The following is a 25,589-nucleotide window of genomic DNA, read 5'->3' on the forward strand; positions in this document are numbered from 1 at the left end:
TTATTAAGAAAGGGTGCTCTTCTGAAATTTTTCGCTGTTCAGGTTACTGGAAAACACATCAGGAAACATGTTTGAAGGCTGGACTGAGTCGGAAAAAAAAAAAAATCTTGAAGAACTATATAAACAATAACAGAAAGCAGGCATAAAGAATTTTGTGTTTGCCTCAAAGACTACAGAAGAGCATCCTTCAGAAGCTTCGCACTAATGCTGTTCAAAAAGGGTATTTTATCTATGTTTCCCCTAAACATTTCTGTCCAAAAGTAACTCCAATTAGAGCATTTCAGACAAAAACTAAAGCGTTCACATTGGAAATATCACAATGAAGTATGGCATGCCATGGGCTTCCATTTTCATCTCTAAATTGGTCTGCACCCTTATGCAACAAAAACATCTCCCTCCTCTACCACTGCTATTGTCTCCTGCCAGAAATCACCAGACTCACAGTGCAATACCGTAAGCATTATTGAAAATTGAAAAATTGCTATGAAAAATTGCAGAATTAAAAATTGAAAAATGCTATGAAAACATTTTTTATTTTTTATTTTTTTTTTTACTTCCAGGCCTCAAAATCAGGCCAGCACAAAAACTCTGACCAAGCTGCCACATAACCAGAAAGCCCAGGCAACTCTAGAAAAGTAAAAAATAAAACACGATGTTTAAGAAGAGGACACAGTTCATAAAACTCATGTCAGTTACCACAGGGAAGTAATGGAAGATGAGAGCTCTTGGCTATGACAAACATTAAACAATATGAAGAACACAGACAGAAGACAACCAAATGAACCTTGCCACAACACATCGCAGCAACGTTTCCATCTTAACAAAAAGATTTCCAGCTTTAGCCATTATGTCTCCCACTGTAAAACTATCATTGAACAGGAAAACTGTGAGCTTTCATAAAAGATGTTTCACACAAAAATAGGGTTTCTTTGTCAGTAGAAACTTTCTGACCAGTTACAACTTAAGCATTAGGTGTATCCCAAAGAATAAGCCCAGAAGTCTTTGAGACAAAAAATTGATTTGCTTCAAACTCTACTGGTAGGAAGCTATTGCAACGCAGAAATTCTGGAAGCGGACACTGATTTCCATCATGATCAGTGCTGGATACCATCCATTTCATGAATCGACACCTCATTGTTGGGGACTGTCCCTTTGGGCATTGCAGCCTTTCAGCTTGTATAGCACCCATCTGCTCAGGACTCCAAATATCAACATATCCACACAGCTTTAGTAAGTTATTCTTTGTAAAGACTTGTTCTGAGGTCTTGTCTTTCAAAAGTCTATCGATGTTCCAGCTGAACAGCTGTTCCACTAAACAGAGAAGTGTCAACATAACAGACTCTGGTGTTTACCTGGAATAATTTGAATAGAAACAAAGCCAACTTGACCTTTTTTTATTTAAGTATTACACAGACTTAATTGTGTACAAAATCAGAATGCATACAAATGTGTACAAAATTCAAATTGTTCTAGTACAAAATTTCCAAATTAAATATTATTAAAATTTGAAGCCACCTAAGAAGAAACAAACCACTGTAAGAGTTGGCTGCTAGCCATCTACTTCTTCTATTTCATGTTAATTTGTTTGCATCAGTTGCAAAGAGAAAACAGGCTGTCAGCATAAATCACAAATATTTTTTGCTGTGACAACTGTAACAGTAGTCCAGTCTCCCATAAACAGGCAACTAGAAAGAGGTAATTAAAATGTCAAAGTCATTAAAACATTCTTCTTTTATTCTAAGATATCAACTACCCCTAAGTACCTGAGGTTGAAGAGGGGCTGGGAAAGACCACTGTTTAAAGTGGCTAAGGTTGCTTTTTCTAGAGAAGCTGACATTAACACTAAATATGGGTCTTGCCCACAAAACATTTCGCTACATCTGACAAGCTGCAGAACTGTACGCATTGGTCTTTAACAGTCATCCTGGCCAAAAAAACGTGGGCAATCAACAAACCCTGAAGGTTAATGCCCTTTTCTGAAACTCTTGTATGTTCCGTATTAGCTTCCTTAAAAAGTAGTAAGGGCCTTTTGGTAACAGGCCAAAAGTAGTAAGTAGCAAAAGCAACAGATTTTGTGATAGTGCTGTATTGTACTCACACTACATACAGTAACAGAATCAAATACACCACAGTTGCCTTTAAGATATCTGGTTAAAATCAAGCAACTGAGATGTTTGGTGAATGATAGTGTTGCCCCTGAATACTGTCCCACATCATACTGTCAGACTGCAGCAGAATACCTTGAAAAGTAACACACAGGTTACTGGGTATAGTAATTGTCTGAGTTTCAAGAGGTGCTATTAAAAACAAAACAAACAAAAAAACATGGCTGTGTAACATAATTCTCAAATATAAAGGACCTATATTTTCAACACTGGTTTAAATGTTGAAATTTTAAATTGGGATGGCAAGTCCTGAAGTTGAGCCATAGTAGTGACAAGTGAAAGAATGCTACATGGCACCTATAATCATCATTTTTTAAAAAATTACACTACAACCCATAAAAATAAATATTTTTACAGTTTCTATAAAACAGGTGGGAGAGTCTATGTCTTGCCCCAGAAGTCCTCCTTCCTCTTCTGAGCTCGTTCCAGTATCTGAGATGCAAGTGAGCTAGAAGCTGCCGAGCGAGCAGAAATCTGAGACAGCCTGTCATCTGTTGGGGAAAGCAACAAGGGAAAAAATAAACACAAAGATTAAATATGCATTTAAAACAAAGTTGCATTCATGGCAGACTTGGAAAGTACAAGTATTTTTATACACTCTGTAATGGTAGATCATAAAATAGTATCATGATATACTTTGATTCTATTACTTGGTAACTTACACACAGAAGAATTTCACTAGAAAGCTACTACGAGGCCACGTAAGCCAAAGAGAGCTACATGCCCAGCCCTTAAACTCCAGAATGAGGTCCCCACTGTCACCTGGGGAATTTTGAAAGTACTGCCCAATTCTCCAAAGTCATCTTTACATTTACTCTCCTGTCAGGGACTTCAGAAATTGCTCCTCTGCCTAGACTAAACTCTGACAAAAACATATTCATGACAGCAAACCACTTCAAGCAAACAGGACAACCTTAGAATGCCACAACTAAAATAACACAACCTATGTTGCCAAAAGAGCTTTTTTGTGCCAAAAGCAGTTAGTGTGCCACAAGCTGTTAAAAGAAATGTATCTTCTGAAGAAAACAGGAAGTTTAACACAACAGCAACAAGCATGCTTTATAAATGTACTTCTGAAAGGTCTTCTTTTTGAACACAGGATCAACTTCACACCCAACAGAACTTTGAAAATAAAAACAGCCTGGATGCTGCTTCTGTGGCAAAGCACAATGTTATACTTCTGCAACATCTTTATTAACATGTTGCTACAGCTCCATCAAGATGCTCTCTATGAAAAATTACACCCATTCTCCTGCAATGGATTAAAAATTTATATATACACCACAGCTTTCCAGGCCCCCTACCATCAAAACAACAACAAAGATTCTGCATCTAAGTTCTACCAGACCTGTACTTTGACAGTGTTTCAATTAACTATTCAGCAGCATTTCTAAATCCTTGAAATGCAGTGATTCAAACAGCTCACAACAGACTCACGCTGTGCATAACAACTGGATTCGCACGTACGAGAAAGCTGCTAACTATACTTGTGCAATCAGACGTTTCCTTGGAATAACTCCCAGTTTTGTATGTACAACTACGAGCACATGAAATATCCGTGAGCTGGCACATTGCACCTGTTTCTGAAAGCTCATACACCATCACTCAGCTCATAGTAAAAAGAAAGAAAAAGAAACAGCAATTACTGCACTTGATCTGTGAGCTGCAAGCTTGTGGGAAGCTGCAGAGTACTATAGGATTTTGCATGGCTTATGTAGATACACAGATGCTTGGCTGAGCCATCTGCACAACCCACACATTTTCCAGCCAACTGCAGTGAGTGAAATAGAGAATCAGTCTGAACCTTGGTTAAAACCAAGGAGCCAACAAGCATAAGGGGTACCAGAAAAGGCTTTGGTTATTCTGGGGTATATCTATAAATAAACTGCTGTCAGATACAACCTCACTCTGCCCAAACTCTAATCTGAACCAAACACAAGTGATTGCGAGTTGCACAGCACCACACCAAGGTCAGCCCTATACGTCAAGCTAAGAAATGATGTGTATCAGCCCAAACCTAATGAGGCTACAGTGCCTTTGGTTGACTCACACGACCAGAAGAGTTTTTTTGTGGCTGCCCACAAAAGGGCCAAGAAGACACACCGGTGGCCCATGCACGCACTGGCTGCTCCCCCTGAGTAAATTTACAGTAAATGGAAGAAAAAGCCAAAACAGCAATCAGAATAACAGGATGCCTCCGCTCCCTAACACACGTAGCAGAGGAGCAGGTTTGAAAATTGAAGTCAGAGGAAACATTTTATGCTACGTATCTGGTGGTGAACACTCGAGCAAAATCTTTATCTGAAGAGATGTGGTACCTTCTAAGTTGCATCCAGAATTACTGAAGCTGCAAGCTGAGCTGTGATCATTTTGCAGTTTGCTTCTGTTGCTACCAACACAAAGGCTTAAAAAAATTGTGGGGAGGAAATGATTTTAGGTATGGAGTTGAGTAAACTATATTAAACATATTGAACCACAATGGGCTGGTTAATTTTCAGCTGCATTTCATGGTTTATTTATGCTGGAATATACCTTCGTATTCCTGCTTCCCATGACGGGGTGAACATTTTAAAATTACTTTTGATGAAGCAAACAATGGGGTAGTTATTCATGCAAACACATAAACCACTAATAGTTATAATTACTGTATTCAGAAACCTCCCAAGTAACTGCAAAAGTGAAAATTCATCTAGGTAAGACACGTATGATATACAGTACTACTTCAGTACTACTTCATTTTGAGAAATACCTTCATCGTTATAGTTTCTTTCCTGAAGGGGTAACTGGAAAGATCTAATTTTTGGATTCCCAATATTTCCTAAGAGAAAAAAGTCAAAGCACACTTTTGAATCATTTCAAAAGAGACAAAGGACAGTATTTAATTGTACAATATTTTAAAGTGTTGCATTATTTCCATCAACACGAGTCTTTCAAACAGCAAACATGCCAAAAACTCCATGAGACTCCTTTACCCTAAGCTGATGTTAAGCTAAGTTATTCCATTGCATTCTTCTCCCCTATCTTCGGTAGATGCTGCAACAGCAATGCAGTGAACTGCACTCCAGGTGCTGACAGCACCAATTCTAACTTCTTTCCAAGCAGATTCTCTGGATTTCACTAATCCACTTAACCTGTCCAGTGCTTGCTCCTTTCTAGAATGAAATTATTACTTTATTACTACCTAATAATTATAACACAAGAACCAAAAATTGTGGGATCATTTTGAGCAGCTAATGAAAGCCTTTCTAGAATTGCAATCCAAGTACATTAACTTTATTTTGACTAAGGTGTGAAGAACTCTTCATTAACAGATTTATGCTCTCAGTGCCCTCAACAGTTGTCAAAAATCTCTGAAATGCTCCAGCACAAATTCCTCCTCAAAGAAAAATTTTCACAGGGAATTAAAAAAAAAAAAAAAAACAACAACAAAAAACAACTCAAGTGTCTTTTCTCAATATTCAGTATATCTTTTATGGATTTTTTTATTTGTTTCCATGTTCTGCAGAACTATTTAAGAAGCTTATTTCTCAGAAATCCACAACCATGTTTTAAAGGTCCAGTTACACATCACTCCGTGTATACATATCAGTTGTGACCTAAGGATTAAGCATTACTACTGTTCATGCTAAACCAAATTATTCTCATAATAAGTAATTATTGAAATTAAAACTGAAAAATTAGACAACAGACCACTAGAATACAATGATGTTGGTGGAATCTGAAACCAAGGTGGACAGTTGTGCACACCTTCTCAGCAAGACGTGGTAGAAATGCTTCCATTTACATACAACACATTCTTTATGGTCATTAAGGCCAGAATACCATTTCCATTTCCATCCCGACACTAACATGGCCAGTTAATAAACAAAACCCACCGTTATGCTGGAATTCAGGATCCTTGAGAGTCCCCTGAATACGAGGAGAGGGACTCCAACAAGACACAGGGCAGCTTCTGGTTGACTTCAGCAGAGGAGGTACAGAGGAATGTTCTTGATGTACTGAATTATGAGAAACTCGCTCATCAGAAACACTGTTACGAGGCCACTGATCCTGCCTAAGCGGCAGAGGATCCAAAGTTCCCAGCCCAGCAGGTGGAGAGGTAAGGAGTGAAACAGTTTTCATTTCCACATCAGGCTAAAATAGAAGGTGGAGGGTAGGGAGGGAGAAAAGCAACAAAAAAAAAGCAGTTCATATATACTGTTTTAAGTATATTCACACCAGACTTCAAGTACAGCCCCTCACGTATACAAAAAATGTTTCTAATGGAAAAAAAAAAAAAAAAAAAAGAATTCTGGATGGCAACTTAAAAAAGAGACCCCACACTTTTGCCAGAAAAAGCCAAAATGGAGCTCATCTAATCTCACTCCTTTAGTCACAGATGCTGAAAACTTTAGAATAAAATATAACACAAGAAAAAGAATTACTGAGTAAATTATTCAGATTACTTTACAAGCATTTTGCATTTCAGGAAAATGCTAAGTTCCCTTTCTTACTCACCCGGAAGGACCTTCTTTTTGTAGCCTCTCTTATACCTTGCTTAGCTGAAGAAGGGTCTGTTCCTAAACCTCGCACTCTCGGCTGTGAAGACGAAGACCTGAATTTAGGAGGAGACACTAGAACCGCGCCTCCTATTGTAGTGGAGAAAACGAAAAATAAATTATTACCATAAAAAAAAAACTTACTGAATTAATTCATGCATGTCTATTTTTCTTTAGTTCTTGAAATAGTTTTGCATTTAAAAGCCTTCTTACCAACAGCAGGGGTGGTGAGATCATGATGAGTCCTCTGTGCTCTACCAAGTGCTCTCAGCTTTGGAGTAGGAAGTCGGCCGCCTGGCTCCGAGGATACAGAAGAAGAATCTGACACAGCTGCAGAATTCGGCAGTAAGGCTTTCTCACTGCAAAAATGAGAAATGATTACAAGGTTAGCTGAGGACTCAAGCATCTTGCATTCAAACTTTTGATTTCTAACACATTCCTAAGATGAAGGTAAGTCAGTGAGGGCCACAAAATACAAACAGCCTGTAGCTAAAACACCTGTTTGCAATGGTAAATCCTGAACTCCAGCCCCGAAGCCTCAGTTTCTGTAATTATTTTTTTGTAAGGTAACTGTATAAAATATTTAAACAGTCTCAAGCTACAAATTCAGGCTCCCTCTGTCCCAATAAACCTTGAATGCTTTGCTGCACAGTAGCACAGACTCAACTGGAGGGCTGGGAAGAGTCCTTGCCCAGCGTAACTTTGAACCTGAAGTTGCCAATAGTCACCTCAGAGGTGGGAATGTGGGTTTGTCTCTTTTCAGTCAATGTGGTGGAACCAAAACCAAGTATCCCACATTTATGCAACCACTCTAGCCCCCAGGTTATTATATAAATCAGCACTACCACTTCTGTCTTCTTCCTCCAGACACATTGCAAAGTAAGGTGGCAGCATGCCCACGCTGTGTGAGGAACCTGATCCTACCAGTTCATGCTACACATGCTCTGAGGACCGCTAGGCAAAGAGTGCCTCATTTCTAGCTCCCAAGCAGGTTTGGATAGCATGCGGTTGTTAAGCTGCATGGCCACACCTAGCGCAGATCTCAGTGCACATGCAATGACATTTCAAGATGCCAATCCAAGACATCTTGAAAGACAATGTCAATCCAAGAAACATCAATGAACTGCATCATCTCTAGAATCAGAAACTTAAAGTTTTCAGGTGTCCGTTTTGAATACTGAGGCCTGCGTTTCATTTCTATCTGGGTCTAGCATCTCAACCTTTCTTTGCCTGGTTTTGCATACAGGATATAATCCCCAGATGAGATAATTACATTTCCTTACCTTGTAATTGTGGAGCAACACCAAAGATAAAACACAATAGGGAATGCAAAAAGCTTAGATAGTACAGTAACAAAGGCCGGAGTTATTCAGCTTTAAATATATATCAAACTAAAATACTGGTCTACCAAAAAAGTCTGCAAAATTTGCAGAGAAAAAGCCAGAGACTCCTGTAACTAGATATAATATGGATCTTTCAACTGCCAAACACAGTACTATGCACTGTACAGTCCACATGGTTCTAAATATCCCTACACTTTTTTCCTATCTGGCTTCAGTAACATAATCACCAGTGATTACTGGATGGTATTAATTTTTTTTTCTCCAGTCCTCTATCTTTGCCCATGAGTTTCATTCAGAAACACTGGCACTTAAGAACAAGATTAGCATGGATTCTGTCCTTTGAATCCTATGAATCCTACACTATGAACCTGAAGCAAATTGTGAGCTTTAATTTTCACTATGCTTTGCTGCTGTGCAATGAACAGCCTCTTCTGATAGGCCTAGACCACAAATTGTAAAGCTTTGGGAAAAACACATTGCAATTTGTCATGCTTCTATTGATATCAGAACTTCAGCCTTGCAAGCTGGAAAGCCAGTATTCTTCCATCACCCAGTTGAATGTCTTGACATTTCTTATTCCTTGTTGTAAAATTAGAAACAAAAAGTAGTCACACTAAATTATACTCTCATAAGTAACTCTGTTTTAAGAACAAAAACTAGTTAACATACAATTTTAGAGATGTTAAAGGAAAAAAAATTAAATATATGACAAACATGTTCAGTTTTACCCTTCAACTTCGTTATCTTCGTTGGTGTCCTTATTGTTTTCTTCTAAATTCTGCACCACAACTGCAGCTTTTTCGTTTTCTTTTTCTTCCTCTTCTGTGGATTGCTGATTCTCCTTTTCCTCAGTAGCTTCTTGTTCACCCCAAACTAAACGCCTTTTGACTGGAACAGTTGAAGCATCTGACATGCCTTTTTTCTCAGGGCCATTCTCGTGTGCCTGTTCTCTGGCGTCAGGCTCCTGCAGCATCTTTGGCCTTGGTGCAGTCTCTTTTTCAGAAACGCTAGGCAACAAAGAAAGCAGCATCTCATACCGTTGATTTGCATGAAATACACGTGCCTATACAGAGGATATTAACTTCAGTCCTTCATCAAAAGTACAGCTCAGATATTAGAAGTGGTACAGTTAACATGAGGTATGATTAAACTTCCATTGACATTTTAACTGATGTTTAAGCACAACCCATTTTCAAACCAGGTTCTGTGAAAACACTTTTTGAAGTACTATTTCCAGAAATAGACTGTAAAATTAGCTCTGTATTTTGAAATATAAAACAACAATTTGGATTATCAGAAGTGCTCAAAAAAAAAAAAAACCTTGTTCCACGTGTAGGAACTGTCTGATGGCACAAGTTTGAAAGCCAAGCAGCTTAGAAAACTACTTTCTTGGCACAACTTTTCAAAGTCTTAAACCCTCTGTTGCTTACAGAAATCAACATAATGCATAGAAATAAGATCCCAGTGCACAGAAATAAGATCAGTAAGAGGGTCTGTATTTCACGGGGAAAAAAAAAAATAAGCTAACAAAACCCAAAAATTACCACCCCATACTTGACATCAGTGTAATGAATCCAGTTTAATGAGTCATACCTCAACCCTTACAACAGCGACAGTCATGCAAATGCATAGATCTCCTCACACCACAGAAGCAGCAGTCTAAGTGGACCATACACTGAATCATCCAAGACATTGTTTTCAAACCTCAGATCTCAGCAAATACACAAATAACTTTTCTTCCCTCTTCGTTTGAAAAATATCTGTCTGTGCATTTCACTAAAACACTTTTTCTGAATTTTCCTAGCAAAATATTTAGCATCTGCCAATTCTGATGGCACTCCTTAGAGGGAAAAATGGATGCACACCATTCCAGATCCTAAATCTTCATCTCAAAAGTAAACAGTGTCTTAAGACTCAACCCCTGGGTTATTAATTAATCCTGACAGGAACATGGATGCATTCCAAGCAGGCAAAACGTATTTCACATCATTCCAATGGAAAGAGGAATATTACTTCAGTATGACTCAGTGATAAATTCTCCCATACACGATGAAATTAAGGTTGTCACACTAAACATGCATTTGTGGATAATTATAAAGGAGACACACTTCTCTTCTTTCAGAAGATTTGACCATGCCTCATTTTAAATCAGAGAACAAATCAACTGATACATCTGTGAAATGGTAAATGCATACATCTGTTCCAGAGAATTTACAGTCAAACATCAAAGATCTTAAAGCTATGCTAGGCCAACATTCAGCATTTTGCTCTGTTTCAGAGTTGTAGAATAACATGCAGGAATGCCTGTCTTACCCAGCAAGATCTAGTGCTCTAATGTCATTGCTGATGCCTTCTTCTGAACTGGAACTTGAGGACACATCCCAAAGACTGTTATTATCAGACAGGATCTGGTTGAGATGGTATCGGGAGAAGTGTGTTCCCTCTATTCGCTGTCTGTAAGCCTTTGCTCTTGCTCGAAGTTCTCTCACCTGCACATCAAAGTTTTGTTAAGTTGCACATCTCTTTGAAGTTCACTTAGATATTAGACATTACTACAAAGTACTTGCATTTGCTAATGGCTGCTAAAGGAGAAAGGCAAGTTACTCATAACACAGGGCCACCCACAGCACGAATACTGCATGCTACAGTAAGTGCAAAAAAAGGAAAGCAAAAATAACAGAAGTTTACGTTTAGTAAGCATGTTTCAGCCATCAAGCCAAAGCAAAATTATCAATTACTTATTCAATGAGCACAAAAAGTTATGCAGCAGCTATGAGTAAGTTTAGTGTTGGATTCTAGCTTCTCATCAGGATTTAGGCACAGCACAATGCTCCATTAAAACATTAAAATAAGAACTTAGATGCAACCAACCTCCATATACCACATGGAATTTAGGGGGTTTTGAGATGCCTAAGAAGAGGAATACAGCATTATTTTTAAATTTCTTAATTTCCTCTCAACACTGTATCACTGTTCTGACTTTATTACAGTCTAAGTAAGTAACTAAAGACTGAAAACCTGTCAATACAGCTCTATGCTGCCTCCCTGAGATTCAGTAACGAGTTGTAAAACAAACACATCAACAGTAGTATTTTGACAATTCTTGTCAAGGTTAAGGAAATTAATTTAGATTTCTAAGCCTTAACACTCAAAAATTCAATCAGTGCATATTAATTTCTGAGTATTTCTAGTCAACAGATCTGTATGCAAGTGTACTACTGAGCTAATAGGTTGTGAACACTGCTCCTGTCTATTGCTACGCTCATTTTATCTCAGCAAGGAGCTGATGACTACATGAGATCTCTTAGTGCTATTTTGCGTAAGTCATAATATCAAAATCATTCCTTCTAGGCTATCACTGACTGTAAGAATGAGATGCAAAACTGCTAAAATGTCAGTTTTAGGTTCAAAAATAAGCGTTGCAAACCCTCTCTTTAGATATTATGCCGCTGATTTAACACTGCCATTTTTATGGTTAAAACTGTTGCAATACTCACCGCCTTGTGTCTTTCACACAAACACAATTTAAAGCACATGAATAAAAAGCAACAACAAAACTTTTATTTTCAAATGATTAAAAATAAGTTCTTGATACGGTTGTATGAATCCTGTCTCACTAAAAATGATTCAGAGGAAATAAGCATTCTTTTAAAGAGCGGAAAAGCAATACTGACACTACCCTTAGTACATTTTTATTACTATTGTTGTTATTTATTTCACAATAGGCTTAACATAGTTCTTCCTGCAAGGAACAGGGATAAGTGGGCCAAATTCCACAAATCCCACTAAAAGCACACGGATGCAGCAGATAGAAATCCACTTAGACTACGCCAACTAATACTCCACAAGTTGACCCACTACACTTCCAAAGAATAGCCCATTAAAAATATATACTTGTCATTTTACGAGGAGAGTTTAAAGTTTGAGGTGCAAGCGATTTACTGGATTATTCACTTTTAGCAGAAAAAATGAAAAATTAATTGTGATAGCCACAACAGAAGGAATATAAATCCAGAGCAACAGGACACTGCAGGGGGAGGAAGAATACTATGTCTCCAGTGAATTGTGAAGAAGTACAAAGGACAAGCATCTCCTTCAGTGACTCAGCAGGCAGCATTATCTCAGCAGGACACGAGCCCCAGAGAGTCGTGCTGTGATGATGAATTGTCCGCATTAATTTTTCAAAAGCACAATTCAAAGAGGCCTTTTCATTCTACTGCTCAAAAGAAAACCTTAATGATACGTATTTTAGGTAGCAATCCAGCAATAATCACTACAGCTAAGGTCATACCAGGACTCTATTTCAATCTTTGCAGTTGGGCTCAGAACTTCAGAAAGTTCATTTTGGACCCAAAGCTATCTACGCATGGTCTCAACTAAGGGGGAAACCCGACTGGAGCAGTCAGAGCTTATCATCTAATCGCTTACACTAAAGAGCGACGTTCTGTAGGCACCCTCAGCAGGGGGCAGTCTCAAAGAGCAACCAGAGGCAGCAGATAGATACAGCTCTGCGGAGCAGTTGTGTCAGTGCATTAGCGGGGGAACAGGTAGGGAATCGTTTACAAACCAAAAGGACCACTGAGAAACTGGTAAGGATGCCTGTACTGTGAATGGCCAAAGTACCTTTGTTGCTTTACAAGCAAAACTGCTTGATGCTTTTTCCAAGTTTTACATCACTTTATTAATCTGCAGTGATGTATTTCTCAAATGGCTAAGTTCTTTCTTAGGTCTCAACTGTGAATGAAATACTTTATCCAGTTCTGTTAATTCAGACATACTGGATACTGGATTCTTAGTCCTTAGAACACAAATATTAATGAACTCAGAGAAGTAAAAAAAAAAAAAAAAAAAAAAAAAAAAGACTAGAAAAAAAACAGGTCTTTTTTTTTATTATTATTATTCAGATACTAAGAGAGCTTTTAAGAATTAATTTAATTAATCTTGGTTTCCTTCCAAACTATCGAGAAGACTGGAAAAATTCCAAGCTTTAAACTTGCACTACACCCACAAAAAACTTTATTTTAAGAGTCATAATCCTATAAGATTTATAAGATAATGCTAATAAGACACTAACAATTAAAAAAAATACACAAAATCACACAGTAACACATTTGCATAAGCTAAATAGTTTTCTTTGTCTATTAGACAAACTAGTTCGCTATGCTCACAGGCATGTGATTCCAAGTCTAACAGAGGAGAAATTCAGGGAATTCCAATTCTAGAAGCCTCTTCTATAAGAAGTCATACTAAGATCTAATGTAGATATGTATATTTAAAAATGTGCATCTCATATAAGCATTTTTATAGTCAATAAACCATTTGTTATTACTGTCTTAAAATTTGGCTCTTCTAGCCACCTGGCACCACTCCTTCACTTAGAAGGCCCTAAAAATCCTAATAATTTTTTGTTGAATTCTTCATGAAGTGACTTTTTTTCAGGTTTCCTCTGCAAATCCCTTGTCAGCAACAAAACCTCCACAGAAGAGTCAGACCTATCCAAACCACCTATCTACCGTGTGGAAATTTCTTGTGCACTGTAATTAAATGCCAGACATATTTACTTCCAACTTCTCCCAAACACATCCTAAAAAGCATCCTGCCTGGTAAGGCTGAACACCCACCCTCCACCTGCAGTCTCCTCACTCCTTCCCTTGATTGTACTGCAGAGACTCCTCCCAGCCAGCCGTGTGGAAAACAAGATTTACTCCATGGCAATGCGTCCCTTTCCCTCTACTTGCCTACCAGGCAGCCACCCTTGAAGCAGACGCTGCTCTGGACTGCTGCCTGCTCCAGTTTTGAATCTTTCTGACACAACATCCAGTCTCCAGACCAAAGCCTTAGATGCTAGACAAATGAAGTGATATTCCACAGAAACATTCTGTATACTTACAGTCAGGCTGCAAGCAGTGGCTTAGATTATTCTACAGCCTTAGTGATGGTTAGTGTAAATCTAATACATACATCAGTTTTATTAAAAATAAAACACTGCTCGTTTTTAGTCCTCTAACCTCCTCACCAGACTGTTTTTGCAAAACGGATTATCTGGTGATTGATACAATAATCTGAGTCACCACAAACTACAATATACTTTAAGCTTTGAGACATATTTATCATTATTACCTACATTCAACAGAAATTTCGTTTTGCAATTCAGAGACTGCAAAATTCAAAGGTTTTTTTGCATATAAAAAGTGATAATGGAAAACACACTCAGGTTTCAGATTTATTTTTTTTAAGAATACTCACCTGATTGGGAACTTTACTCCTAATACGAGACCAAGCTCCATCTTTGTAGAAATACTGGGCTGGAGACAAAAATTTTGACCTATATTCAGTGTTCATCTTTCTAAGATACCAAGAATGAGGATGGGGGGAAAAAACAGAAAGAATAAAGCTTGATACCCAGAAGACTCTTTAAGAACATTTTTAAATTTATATCAACAACAAAAAGAATTCTTGCACTTAAATTTCAGGGCTGAGATGTGAAAATGTACCTTGAAACACAGCTGACACACATCAACATGAATAGGAAAGACGTGAAAAGCTCGTTCATATGGTAGTTTTCAAGTCTTCAAGTAGTTACTCCTGTTGTTTTCTCCTCACAACACTTCTGCCAGAAACTTTTGCCCTCTCAGCCAAATCAGCAGAACATCGTACACACACAAGCCTCAATTACTTCAATACAAAATGGAACATCTTGGTTTAAATCACTGATGAAGGTGCATTTAAGTAAAATTGCCTGGTTTGGTACTAAGGCACCCAAGATGTTTCCTTCTATGAACTCCGCTGTAAAGGCAATATGCTCTGCATATGGCTGGGGTGGGTTCCTGGGGGCAGAAACATCTGACTAGCAGAACAATGTTCAGTAATAATTCATCTAACTATGGCCTACTGTCTTTGATCTTCAAAAGCACTCGGTACACTTAAAGACAGATTCGTTTTCCCTTCAGCCACACACATGTACACAGAAAAATTAGCATAATCCAACCTAAAGCAGGCAATAAGCAATACCACAAGCCCTTTAAACACTGAACTGTGGCTGTATTAGCTTAAATCTAAAGTTTGTTTTGTTTTGTTTTGTTTTGTTTTTTGCTTTAGAGCATTGCTAACTTTTTTCACCTGTTATTTCATATTGAAATAAATATACTTTTTCAGTCCTTCAGAAATAGATCATAGAGGTCTGAAGTCAGAGAATAAAATGCACCTTTTAAAACAAAAAGAATCAGGGAGGAAAAAGAAATTATATTTAGAACTTCTTTCCATATGCTCCTTTTTTTAAGGCTCAGATTTTTTTCAGTTTTACTTGCAAAACTAAAGGATTAGTTCAAAAACACATCACTACTGTGCCTCAGTCTGTCATTCGGCCATGCAATGCAGGTTGCATACAAAGTGCAAGTCCTGTCTGCATACTGACAACTTTTCCTCTGCACATTTTCACAATTACCTGCACAGTGACTGTTTTGGAAACTTTTGTTGGTGCTACCACACTGAAGGCATAAGAGGCAGAAATCTGTCCTTAAATTGGTAGCAAATGCTCAAGAATTCTATATGGAATTTTACACTGAAAAACTGACTACAATCTATGACATCAAGGAACTAAGAAATCTAAAGATTTAAAGGCTTCAACTACCTTATATCCGCTCACTTTTTCATAAAGCAGTTTTATTTCATAGTATGTGGGGAGATGATTTTGTCATTATCTGCCAATATCTAAAAGCATTCAGACCTTGGTAAGTCTCCTCTCCCATCTTCAGTCTAATACCTTAACACTGACAGAAAGCTGTGTGAAAGAAAGCAATCACTGGGAGATACACGAAGCGTGAAGACAGCAGAGATGGAATAGATTTAGGCATTTTTAACCTCACTTCCATTCTGGGGTTTTATTTCTCTGACTTATCTCAGATGTGTGGAAAATGGAAACATGAGTTCAGTTTCTACAATGTAGGTATGTGGCAGGAGGAAGATATTTAGCTATTTCTCAGTAACATACAATGTCATTTTATTTCAGTGTTTGTCAGATTACCCTATGTTACCTTATAATAAATTTCTTTATTTCCCTTTAGTCTTGTATGGTCTAGAGAAAGAATACATCAAGTACAGAAGACATCAAGACAGTTTTAGAACATGTAAAGCAAGCATTGGAAAGCAGTTTGAAAGGTGACTACAACTTCCAAACCACTCTCTGAGAGCTTAGTAGCAGCACTACACCAATTTAATTTCAATCATTTTTAATTTATTAATAATAACATTATTGCATCAGGAGGCTCATCTGAACCAGTGTGTTTACAAAGCTTCCACTGCCTGGAGAAAGGGATACAAATTAACATCAGATTTAGATGTACCTGCTGGAAGCTACAGGGGGGTATAAGCATCACAGTTGCTCTTGTGACTACAGGATCATACAGATAAAGGCCATCATAAACCATTCTAAATAGTCAGCTGTACACCTATTTGCTAGGCTAGGTTTTCCCATTTTATACATACCCATGATTTGTACGTAAAGAGAGGGGCTTTTGACTGATATGCTGCTTATTTTTTTGTTTAGGATGTTTCTGCTCTGATTTCCCTCGTTTTGATGCATCTTCTGCTGGCTTATGAAGTGGTTCTTCCCTCTTACTCTAAGGCAAAGATAATTTAAAAAATACTGCATTAGCTAACAAACTGAAAACCCTCATGTTCCTTTTGACATCAAACATTTGCAAAAAGTTAATTTTAAAATGTTAGCTGTTTGGCATACTTAATACAAGACAGCATATTACATTTTGTTAATGCAAAAATCAACCAGCAAAATGCCAAAAGCTACAATCCAAGTGCAGCATTCACTTAGTTAGATGATCTATGCTGGACACTTCACAAAATGAATTTATCACACAAAAGAAATAAAAAAAGAGTACCATACCTGTACATTCTAACCAGACTCAACATGTATATTTCTGGAATTTATAATTAAAATAAATAAATACTGTTAGCCTTATAGTAAAGTAATATAAACAGATTTATAATAACCCAAAATGTGATTTTTTTTTTAATTTGCTGTCCTTCTGGTTTTGAAAGGGTCAGATTGATTTGTTCAGCTTCCACATCAAACATTTTTTTCCTGTTTATTTCATCTTCTTGGAATTCTCAAACATTATTTCTGTTTTTGCTGGAGACCTTTACAGAAATTGTTCAAATTCAAGAAAACAAGAATGTAAAGCAAGAAAAATAGCACACACAAACTCCCAAATTTTTCTTCCAATAAATTGATCAGAGAAGGTATGTGGGTATAAACAAAGAGCATTTTGAACACTTTCACCAAAAATTCCTTTCTCGTGCCTTCTCTTCCTGTCCTTATTAGTTCTCTTTGGAAAACATAACATGAATATCTGATATAAGAAACAAAGAAATGTTTCCTGAAAGCCTCAGGACTTTTAGGTTTTCTTCATATCTGCTAGAAGAGGCAGGAGGGGGCATGTCTGTCAGTCTCAAATGAGACTTAGAACACTAGGCAGGTCTAGATTCTAAATCATAAAGCCTCCAAGTCAACTATCATCTTTAAGAACCTCAAAAGTACCAACAGCTTAAACCAAGCCACAGGCACTCCATGTTAAGGATGCATTTTGCTCAGTGACAGTCCTAGGAAACATATTGTCTTACAATGCTGTTTCTGTTTATCAAGAAACAGAGATGGGTATTGAAGCGACTCTCACGTGGTCCTTCCACCTGAAGAAAGGTTACCTAACCTGCAGAAATTTAGACAACGCTACTCTCAGCATTTTGCTACAAAAATAGACATTCATCTTTCCACCTTGCAAAATCTCATGCAATCTAAACTGCCCTCTCCTATTTTCAGAAGGTCTTAGTCTGAAGTAGTTCCTTGTTCTTAAAGGCATTTGGTAAAACTACAACCACATTTACTAAAATCCCACCAATGTCTGTCCAAGCCAACAGCAAGAAATGCAAGGCCTCAGCTAAATGACTTTTGCAAAAGACATTTTGCTCTGGGCAACAGAACTTACATAAGCTATACCATGTCCTGCATTTACCTTTCAACTTACGAAGGTACAGGTAAATCAACGATAACCCTTCCTCCATATTTCTTTAAAAAAAATACATTGTCTGAAAAACAGTTCCAGGTGTGACATCACAATTTGTTTTTAATTCATAGACTATCTGACTTATCTAAAAAATACTAGGCCTAAACCATAGTAAAAACGCAAGCTCTCCCACCCAGTCCTCCTGAACCCTAAGAAACTACACAGCAATGAGAGCATAAACTGGAGATTTAGATTTCAGAAACTTCCAATCACTAAAAATGTTTACATGGAAAAAAAAGAACAAAACTCAAACTAAGAACTCAAAAAAGAACTTGAAAACTTGTAATCAAATTAAGGTAAGAGTTCAGGAAAAAAAAAATGTGGAATGACTTTGTAAGCTGAACAAATGCACTGCAGAAACCACTAATAGCCAATAAAGCTGTACAGTGCTATTTTCAGTCTTTTACAGCAAAACGACTACTGAGTCCAGTCCAGTGTCATTTATAACAGCTATAAAACATAAATAAAACAAATTTTAAAAAATCCTCACACCCACATTATTGAAAAGAGCAATCAAAACTATTAAAGCACACTTAATGCCTTTCTTTTAGGGAAATATTTACTTGCTCACAACCCAGCGATTCTTTCTCTTCGGAACAGCATCTCTCTTGTGGGCTCTTAGCAGGAGGAGAGCCTTTGAAATTTTTCTCATGTTCTGTTTCAGAAGTAATTGCAGGAGATTTGAACGGAGGTATGGATTTATTCGTATTGCAAATAACCTTTAGGTAAGGAAAAAAGATGAAAAAAATAGTATGGTGATTTGCTTACCTTAAGGCTAAATTTTCAAAATCAGTTAACCAATTCAACATACCAACAGAGAGCCAGCCATGCATAAAAATACAGTATGTGCAGGCTAATTAACATCTAGGACAAATTGAAAAGAACCTTACTTTCAAAAAAATATATTTGAAGGAGACTGATTCAGGCACTGTTAAACCTGTGCTCAAATGCTGTTCTTACTGAAGTTCACTAGCAAAGTTTTTTTGTTTGTTTGTTTGTTTTAATTTGGGAAGACAGTGGGGAATACTGCAGTTCAGCTTCAGGCTTATATGTAGGATTTGTTTATTTTTGAAACAGATGCCATAAAACTTCCCCAGGAGTCCTGTCCGTAAGGAACAACAGACAACTGTTCTCGGTTTTCTAACTGGATGCTTAGGGGTTGGTAATGTGATCTAACCACTGTTTTCCACTCGCTAATGCATTATAAGCCAAGAATGTACCTAATATGGGATCTGATATCATTTCCTCATGGGGTGTTGAGAGTTGAAAGACCAGGCCATATGACACACGTGGCATACATTTTCCTCAACTTTGCTGTATGAGTCGAGGTGAGACTTACAACCTAACTTGGATAACTTGGTCGTTTTCACAGAATTTCTTCAAGGGACAGGTACTGTCATTACTCAGTATTCAGGTACGTTCTCCAACATAACAGTAACAACCAGAAGAAAATTTGTTAGTATCTTTCATTTTTATCACGGAATTTTAATCTTAAACTTAGAAGCTGCGAACAGTTATGTTCAGAAACCAAACTGACTTCCAATAAAATCAAATGGAATTCCATATGAAATTTTCCTGGGACTGGCCTCTTCCTGAAACGGTCCGTCAGTTTCTATGCTACTGTCACACTTTTCAGTGAGTTCTCCTTGTTTAAGGGACTGCTGGGAAACATGTATCTCAAAGTACATCCACCTGCTTGGCATTGCAACAAGAAAAATACAGGAACAGGTTTATAGTGAATGACCCTAGGTATCAACAGCTATCACCTTTGAAAGCCATTAGGAAACAAATTTGCTACCTGCAGATAGCAAGAGATAGCATCATCTGTAGTAATCCCATTAACGCGTATGCCCCTAGTGAAAAAAGCAAGACAAAACAAAAGCTCTCTTTTACAGCAAAGTTTAAGATTCCAGATTCTGCAGAAAAGCCTATATTGCAAAAGGACCAAAAGATGGAGTGGGTTTCCTTTGTCCCAATTTCAGTAACAATATATTGAAAATACAAAGCAGTCTCACAAGCACAATTATTCTTCATGATCTGATTAGCAACATTTCCAATCCTATGAAGTCCAAAAACTCCTAAAATGCATCAAAATCCCACAGCAGTGTCTTAACATCAGGAAGTTCCACTCTTATATAAGCAGTTCTCATGAAAGAAAAAACACAGCTGACTAACTACAGAGATGCACTTTAGGGCCTAGAATTGTATGTGCACAGAGATGGAGACTGAGAGTAAGAAAACATGGTAGCCCATAAAAGACCCTGAAAATAAATACTGAAACCCACTTGATTTCCGTGGCAAGACATGTTATTACAATAAAGAACATCTGAACATCCCTATGCTGATTGTCTATATACAAGACAATGTAAAAATTATGAAAATAAAGGGTAGTACTGAGTAGGACCTTTGAGCTCCTCAGGTAAAATTAATGCAAATTAAAGAAAATGGCCCTGTTAGAAAGAAACTGAATAAAACCAGGGCAGAGGAGATCAAGTAATTACACTTAACTACAATGAAGAACCACAGGGAAACACATCTAATTATCCTGCACTTCTGTATACTAGAAGAAAAAAATATTTATGTAATAGCATGCCAGTTTATGAAAAGAAAAGGAAATTTTGAAATTAAGCAACTTTCCTTAAACATAAAAGAAATTATTCATTTACTTTTTGAAACTTTTTGAAAGTTACCTCTTCAGCTGCAAGTATTGGTGACTTTTCATGAGGACTCTTCCAAATAAATTGGCTTTGATATTCAGAATTTCTGGGGAAAGTATTTAACCGTGGAATATTCATGCCTGCTTTCCTCTGAAGCACTCTGTGAAGCTGACAACATTAAAAAAAAAAAAAAAAAATTAACACCAATTGTTCCCTTTCCTACAATGTTTTGCAAGTCAGAAATCTTTCAATGCACATCTTCAAAACAATTTTGGTTCTTTTTGTTATAGGAATTATATGAAAGCAAAGTACATTTTCTCATAATAGCCAACAACCCCAAGAAGTCTATCTAATCATTGACTAAATCGTCATTTAAGTGAGATCAACAGAGATGGCATGCGAAGGGGAAAATTTGTATTGACCTACATGGAACCAAAGGCTGGTCTCAGAAGTAGCGTTCTCCCACCAGAGAAGCTACAATGTGGAACAACATCAAAATACAGAACTAAGGAAAGTGAGACAACAGAGGTGGTGTATGTGTGCTAAATTTCTGTAAACATCAGATTAGCAATTTTTATAACAGTCAGTTAAAAAATAATCTTCCCCTACCCCGTTATCCATTTTTTCTGATTCCTTTTTTGAAGACACAAATGCCTCATTTCTATTTGGTGGAGCTACAGTTGGCGATCTCTTCATATTGTTTTCTGGAAGGGCAAGAGCAGTTTCAACTCTAGAATCTGCAGAACGCGACCGAACTTTTGGGGGGAGCCTTGGTCCTTCTGGTGTTTCAATTTTTTCCTGATTCACATCATTATTATGGTCTGTGTGCAACTCTGCAGTCTTAAGAGCCTCAGTTTCAAGTGGGTCATCCAAATCACAATCTGCTGCCCATTCAAAGGACTTTGAAATTTGTGGATTATGATACGGTACCCTTCTCTTGGAAATGAAGTTTGGTTCTCTTGTGATTCCTAAAAAAAAAAAAAAGGGCATACTACGTTTAATTAAAACGTTATCTTGAATACATAGTATCACTCTATTACAAGAAGAAACAGAAAGCTTTTCATACAACAGATTATTAGAGAAAAATATTCTAGTATATTTGAGCAATGACAGCCTATGAATTGTGGGCACAACTGTGCAATTATAACTTTTTCACATCTGTGAATGCCTTTCATTTCCACTCAAGAGGGACAGCAACACCATGCTCCAGGACCATGCTGGATAAAACCCTGTAAAGAAAACATGGCTGCAGAACAATCTTTTGCAAGTTGATTCTGGAACAGGAAAACTACAACAAAATTAACAGAGCCAGTGAAGAGAACGCTGTTAACAAATGAAGAATAACCAGCCTACAGCGATAAAGAATGTCATGAGCACTCCTAATTACACGTGCACTATATACCTTGCTAGACAGGTTCTCATTTACTGAGCATGGACCGTGACAGACCACTAATAAAACTGGGGGCCGTTAAAGAAGAGATACTTGAACTGACTTCCACTTTTAAGTATCTTGAAGAGTCTATTTAAAACTATCATCTCAGATAGCTGGTAACTCTTTATAGTGTAAATAAAAAACAATAAATTCCAAAATTCTAAAGAGACCTCATAACAAAACAAGGTATAAAGTTATTTTAAAGAACTGCGGACATTTACACGTGTAGATGAAAACAGAATTACCCTACCATTTTAAGACAAGGACTGAATGGCTGAACACATTTTAAATGGAAAATCACAATCCAAACATGAAGTGTGCATGTGATGGAAAAATAAATGAAGGCCTATAACTGGCTGAAAGAAACTCCCGTCTCATTAAACAAAATGTAGAAGTAGATAAACTGCAGTGAAAGATCTGCACGGAATGTCTTTATGCCCAACAGTATATACAGGTAGTAGGAAATAATTCCAGTGGAGAAATACTGGAAAAGTAACAGGAAAGAACTCAGAGCACCTATTAACTTTTTCTGCCAGTATTCCAAGCCATTCTTAAAACTGTCGATTATGCATTTCAACAGAAAGAACATTAAGTCCATTAACAACAGCAATCTGCACAGATGACAAATTCTTAGAAGGTGTCAAGAGTGGCATTCAAAGATGCACACTGTTAAATGGCCAGAAAATAGGTGAGTGCAAATGAATCCAAAAATGTAGGAAAACTACACCAAGCACATGCATAATCACAGCTACAATGTGAAAAGGAGAAACTGCTGTATTGCTACCTCATGACTTCATTGCAAGTCTTGTAATATTTGGTGTATGAAGTTTCACTATCCTACACATGACTGGAGATGATGCATAGCTTACAATTTTCAAAAGAGGTTAATATATGTGGATATGCCCATGGTTCAGAATTTGTGGAAGTTACTCTCTTAAATACAGCTACCTGCACCTACAGGCACGTGCTACGGAAAGCAAGGTTAAAGAAATATATATGTTGCAATAATGACAAAAGCAGTAACATATAATATTGCCAAATATTTTACTCATTTACTGAAATGTCCAGAATCTCAGTAAAAACAAAGCATACTTCCAGCAGTTGGTTCTTAATTACTAGGCCATAATAGAGACCATGTAGTGTATTGTCTAATGAATATATTGGACTCCAGTTACACAGACTGCATAGTGCGATTGTAATGAATTGCACAACTTTTTAATCTGCTTTATACCACTACAATAATTCATATTCTTTTAATGTACCTTTTCAAAAGCACTGCCAGTTGTCATCACTCTACAGCTTACTCCTACTCCTTAGTTCTCTATGGGTCTTCCAATCCAGACGCTTTTTCCTTTCTCTCCTACTTTCCAGTCCCACATTTCCCTGCCATGATAACATCTATAGCACTAAATCCCAGACTACAACGTCACAAGCTTTGCTGTTTAATGTCCATCTTTTTTCGTTTGTCCCAGTCTGCTGCCCTGGTAAGTCTTCTCAACAATTTTACTTTGTATTAGACTTCGATCAAATTAGTCTTTTCTTAATAAAAAATTTTACTTAGTGGTTCTACGCACCACGGGTAAACCGATGCACCCTTCTACACGCTCTGTATGGGTTAACACTGCACCTGTGCTTCACGTTTGGAATTTAGCTTATGCTGCACATCAGAAACCATGCTTTTCAGGTTTGGTATAAATAGCACTAACATTAAAAGGAAGTTTCAGTGTAGCCTGAAGGAATATGGCATGCAGACATGCAACCCTACAAATGGTAACTAGGAATATACTTCCAATTGTGTAGAGAGTCCAAACTGCCAATGTTACCGGTTTGCCGTGGCCGCACACCTCATCACAGCAAACCTCTCGAGACCCACGGCACCTAAGGCTGATCTTCATCAGGGCTGGCTCGGGTGGCGCTCGGTTTTGCTATCGAGGGGCAGTTTTGGGGACGCTTACCTAACTGATCCGACCGAAGTCCTGCCCACTGGGATTTCTGCTGTTGGTCTGGGCTACACAACTCTGGGGTTTTCCATCTGAAGTTTCTCTTATATTCGCTCAAGCCCTGCAGCAAACAGAGGTGTCTGTCAAGTGACTGATGCCTGCCGTACTTCTCACACCTGTGGGTACACAGTCTGAGAGGAAACACCTCACAAGACGTCTGCAGGAAACGCTTAAAGTAGGAGGCTGCTCTTCACCTCCCAAACCAAACCCCAGAGACCAGAAACTACCCTCCGAACAGCTGGAGGGAAAAAAAAAAAAAAAAAAAAAAAAAAAAAAAAGAACAGCTTCACGCATACAAAAAGCATGCAAAATCACGCTTTAAATAACCTCTTCCACGCCCACAACGGCGCCCTTTCTGCCTTTTGGGGCCGGTTCCCCTTGGCACAAGGCTCCCCCTCTCCCGCGGCCGCTCCTCCCGCCGGGCCGGGACCCCCACCGCCGCCCCCGGCACCCCGTCGCCGCCTCACCCTGAAGCGCACGGGCATGGCGGAGCTCTGGGTGCCGGCTCTCGGCCTCCAACGCCGTGGCTGCCCCGGCAAAGCCGCCGGCCCCCTTCACCGGGCGCCTGCGCGGCGGCTGCCCAAGGGGGGCGGGGAGCGCCATGGCCCGGGGCCGGGCGGCCGCCACCTCCCCTCAGAGCGCTGGCCGTGGGGGCCATTTTGGCCCCGCGCCGTGCTGAGCCCCTGCCCGCTGCCCACCGAGCCCCTCGACCTAAAACCGGCACGGCGTGGTTTTGCTGCTGTTGTGGCGGCCCCGGGAGTCGCGGCCGAAGCTGCCGAGGGCGTTCTGGTGGCGGAAAAATCAGTTCCCTTGCCTTCCCGGAGGCCGAGCGGCGATGCGTGGCTGCCGTGCCTTCGCTTCAGCCGCCCTCCCGGCGCGCCGCCCGCCGTCAGGAGATCCTAATCCATCTGCTGGGCCAGATCCTCCTGCGGCTGGCTTCCCGCTGCTGATCTCCCTCCGACACCCTCTCTTTGACTACGTTGAACTAACGAGAGGGTTTAAAAAAAAAAAAAAAATCAGAAATATTAAGCAAAATAGCTTAGGCAGTCTGTACTCCTTCTGCCCTTCGCTGCTGACTCTCCCTGCCTGACTGCTTGGTGCAGCCTGTTGCTGTTCTACAGCACAGCCTAAGCTGCTTGAGCGAGGGCTTTGCCACCTCTCTCTCCAAAGCAGCCTGTTAGACGTTGGAAGAGTGATCCCAAGCCAGCTGCAGTGACTGAACTGCAGTTTAGATCTGATCAGAGCCTGCATAAAAGGTGAGCAACAAGTTTTACTGCTGAGGCAAGAGAGGAGAGTGTCAGTCAGAAAGCCTGTCGGCAAGGCAAAATGTTCTTCTGCGACATAAACAGCCAAATCGTGAGGGATGTGCTGCCCTGCT

At 38.7% G+C, this 25,589-nt stretch overlaps 1 protein-coding gene across 4 annotated transcripts; it reads right to left on the bottom strand.

The window, feature by feature from the left end:
- Positions 1–1,361: 1,361 nt before the first annotated feature.
- Positions 1,362–24,835, bottom strand: MDM1 (Mdm1 nuclear protein). 4 transcript variants are annotated; one of them, XM_035343206.1, is made up of 15 exons: positions 24,679–24,835; positions 24,167–24,272; positions 21,389–21,747; positions 20,813–20,947; positions 18,698–18,841; positions 16,531–16,664; positions 14,293–14,392; positions 10,918–10,956; positions 10,360–10,535; positions 8,775–9,053; positions 6,917–7,062; positions 6,663–6,793; positions 6,041–6,299; positions 4,915–4,983; positions 1,362–2,656 (listed from the first exon to the last, which is right to left on the bottom strand). In XM_035343206.1, exons 1-15 carry the CDS (start codon positions 24,694–24,696, stop codon positions 2,547–2,549), a joined length of 2,205 nt encoding a protein of 734 aa, XP_035199097.1. In that variant the 5' UTR covers positions 24,697–24,835; the 3' UTR covers positions 1,362–2,546. The 4 variants fall into 4 exon arrangements, with proteins under 4 accessions (XP_035199097.1, XP_035199090.1, XP_035199115.1 ...); XM_035343199.1 differs by having other exon boundaries at positions 18,686–18,841; XM_035343224.1 differs by lacking the exon at positions 18,698–18,841.
- Between the last annotated feature and the right edge of the window lie 754 nt (positions 24,836–25,589).

Source organism: Oxyura jamaicensis, chromosome 1 (assembly GCF_011077185.1).
Source record: "Oxyura jamaicensis isolate SHBP4307 breed ruddy duck chromosome 1, BPBGC_Ojam_1.0, whole genome shotgun sequence".
Taxonomy (NCBI): Eukaryota; Metazoa; Chordata; class Aves; order Anseriformes; family Anatidae; genus Oxyura; species Oxyura jamaicensis.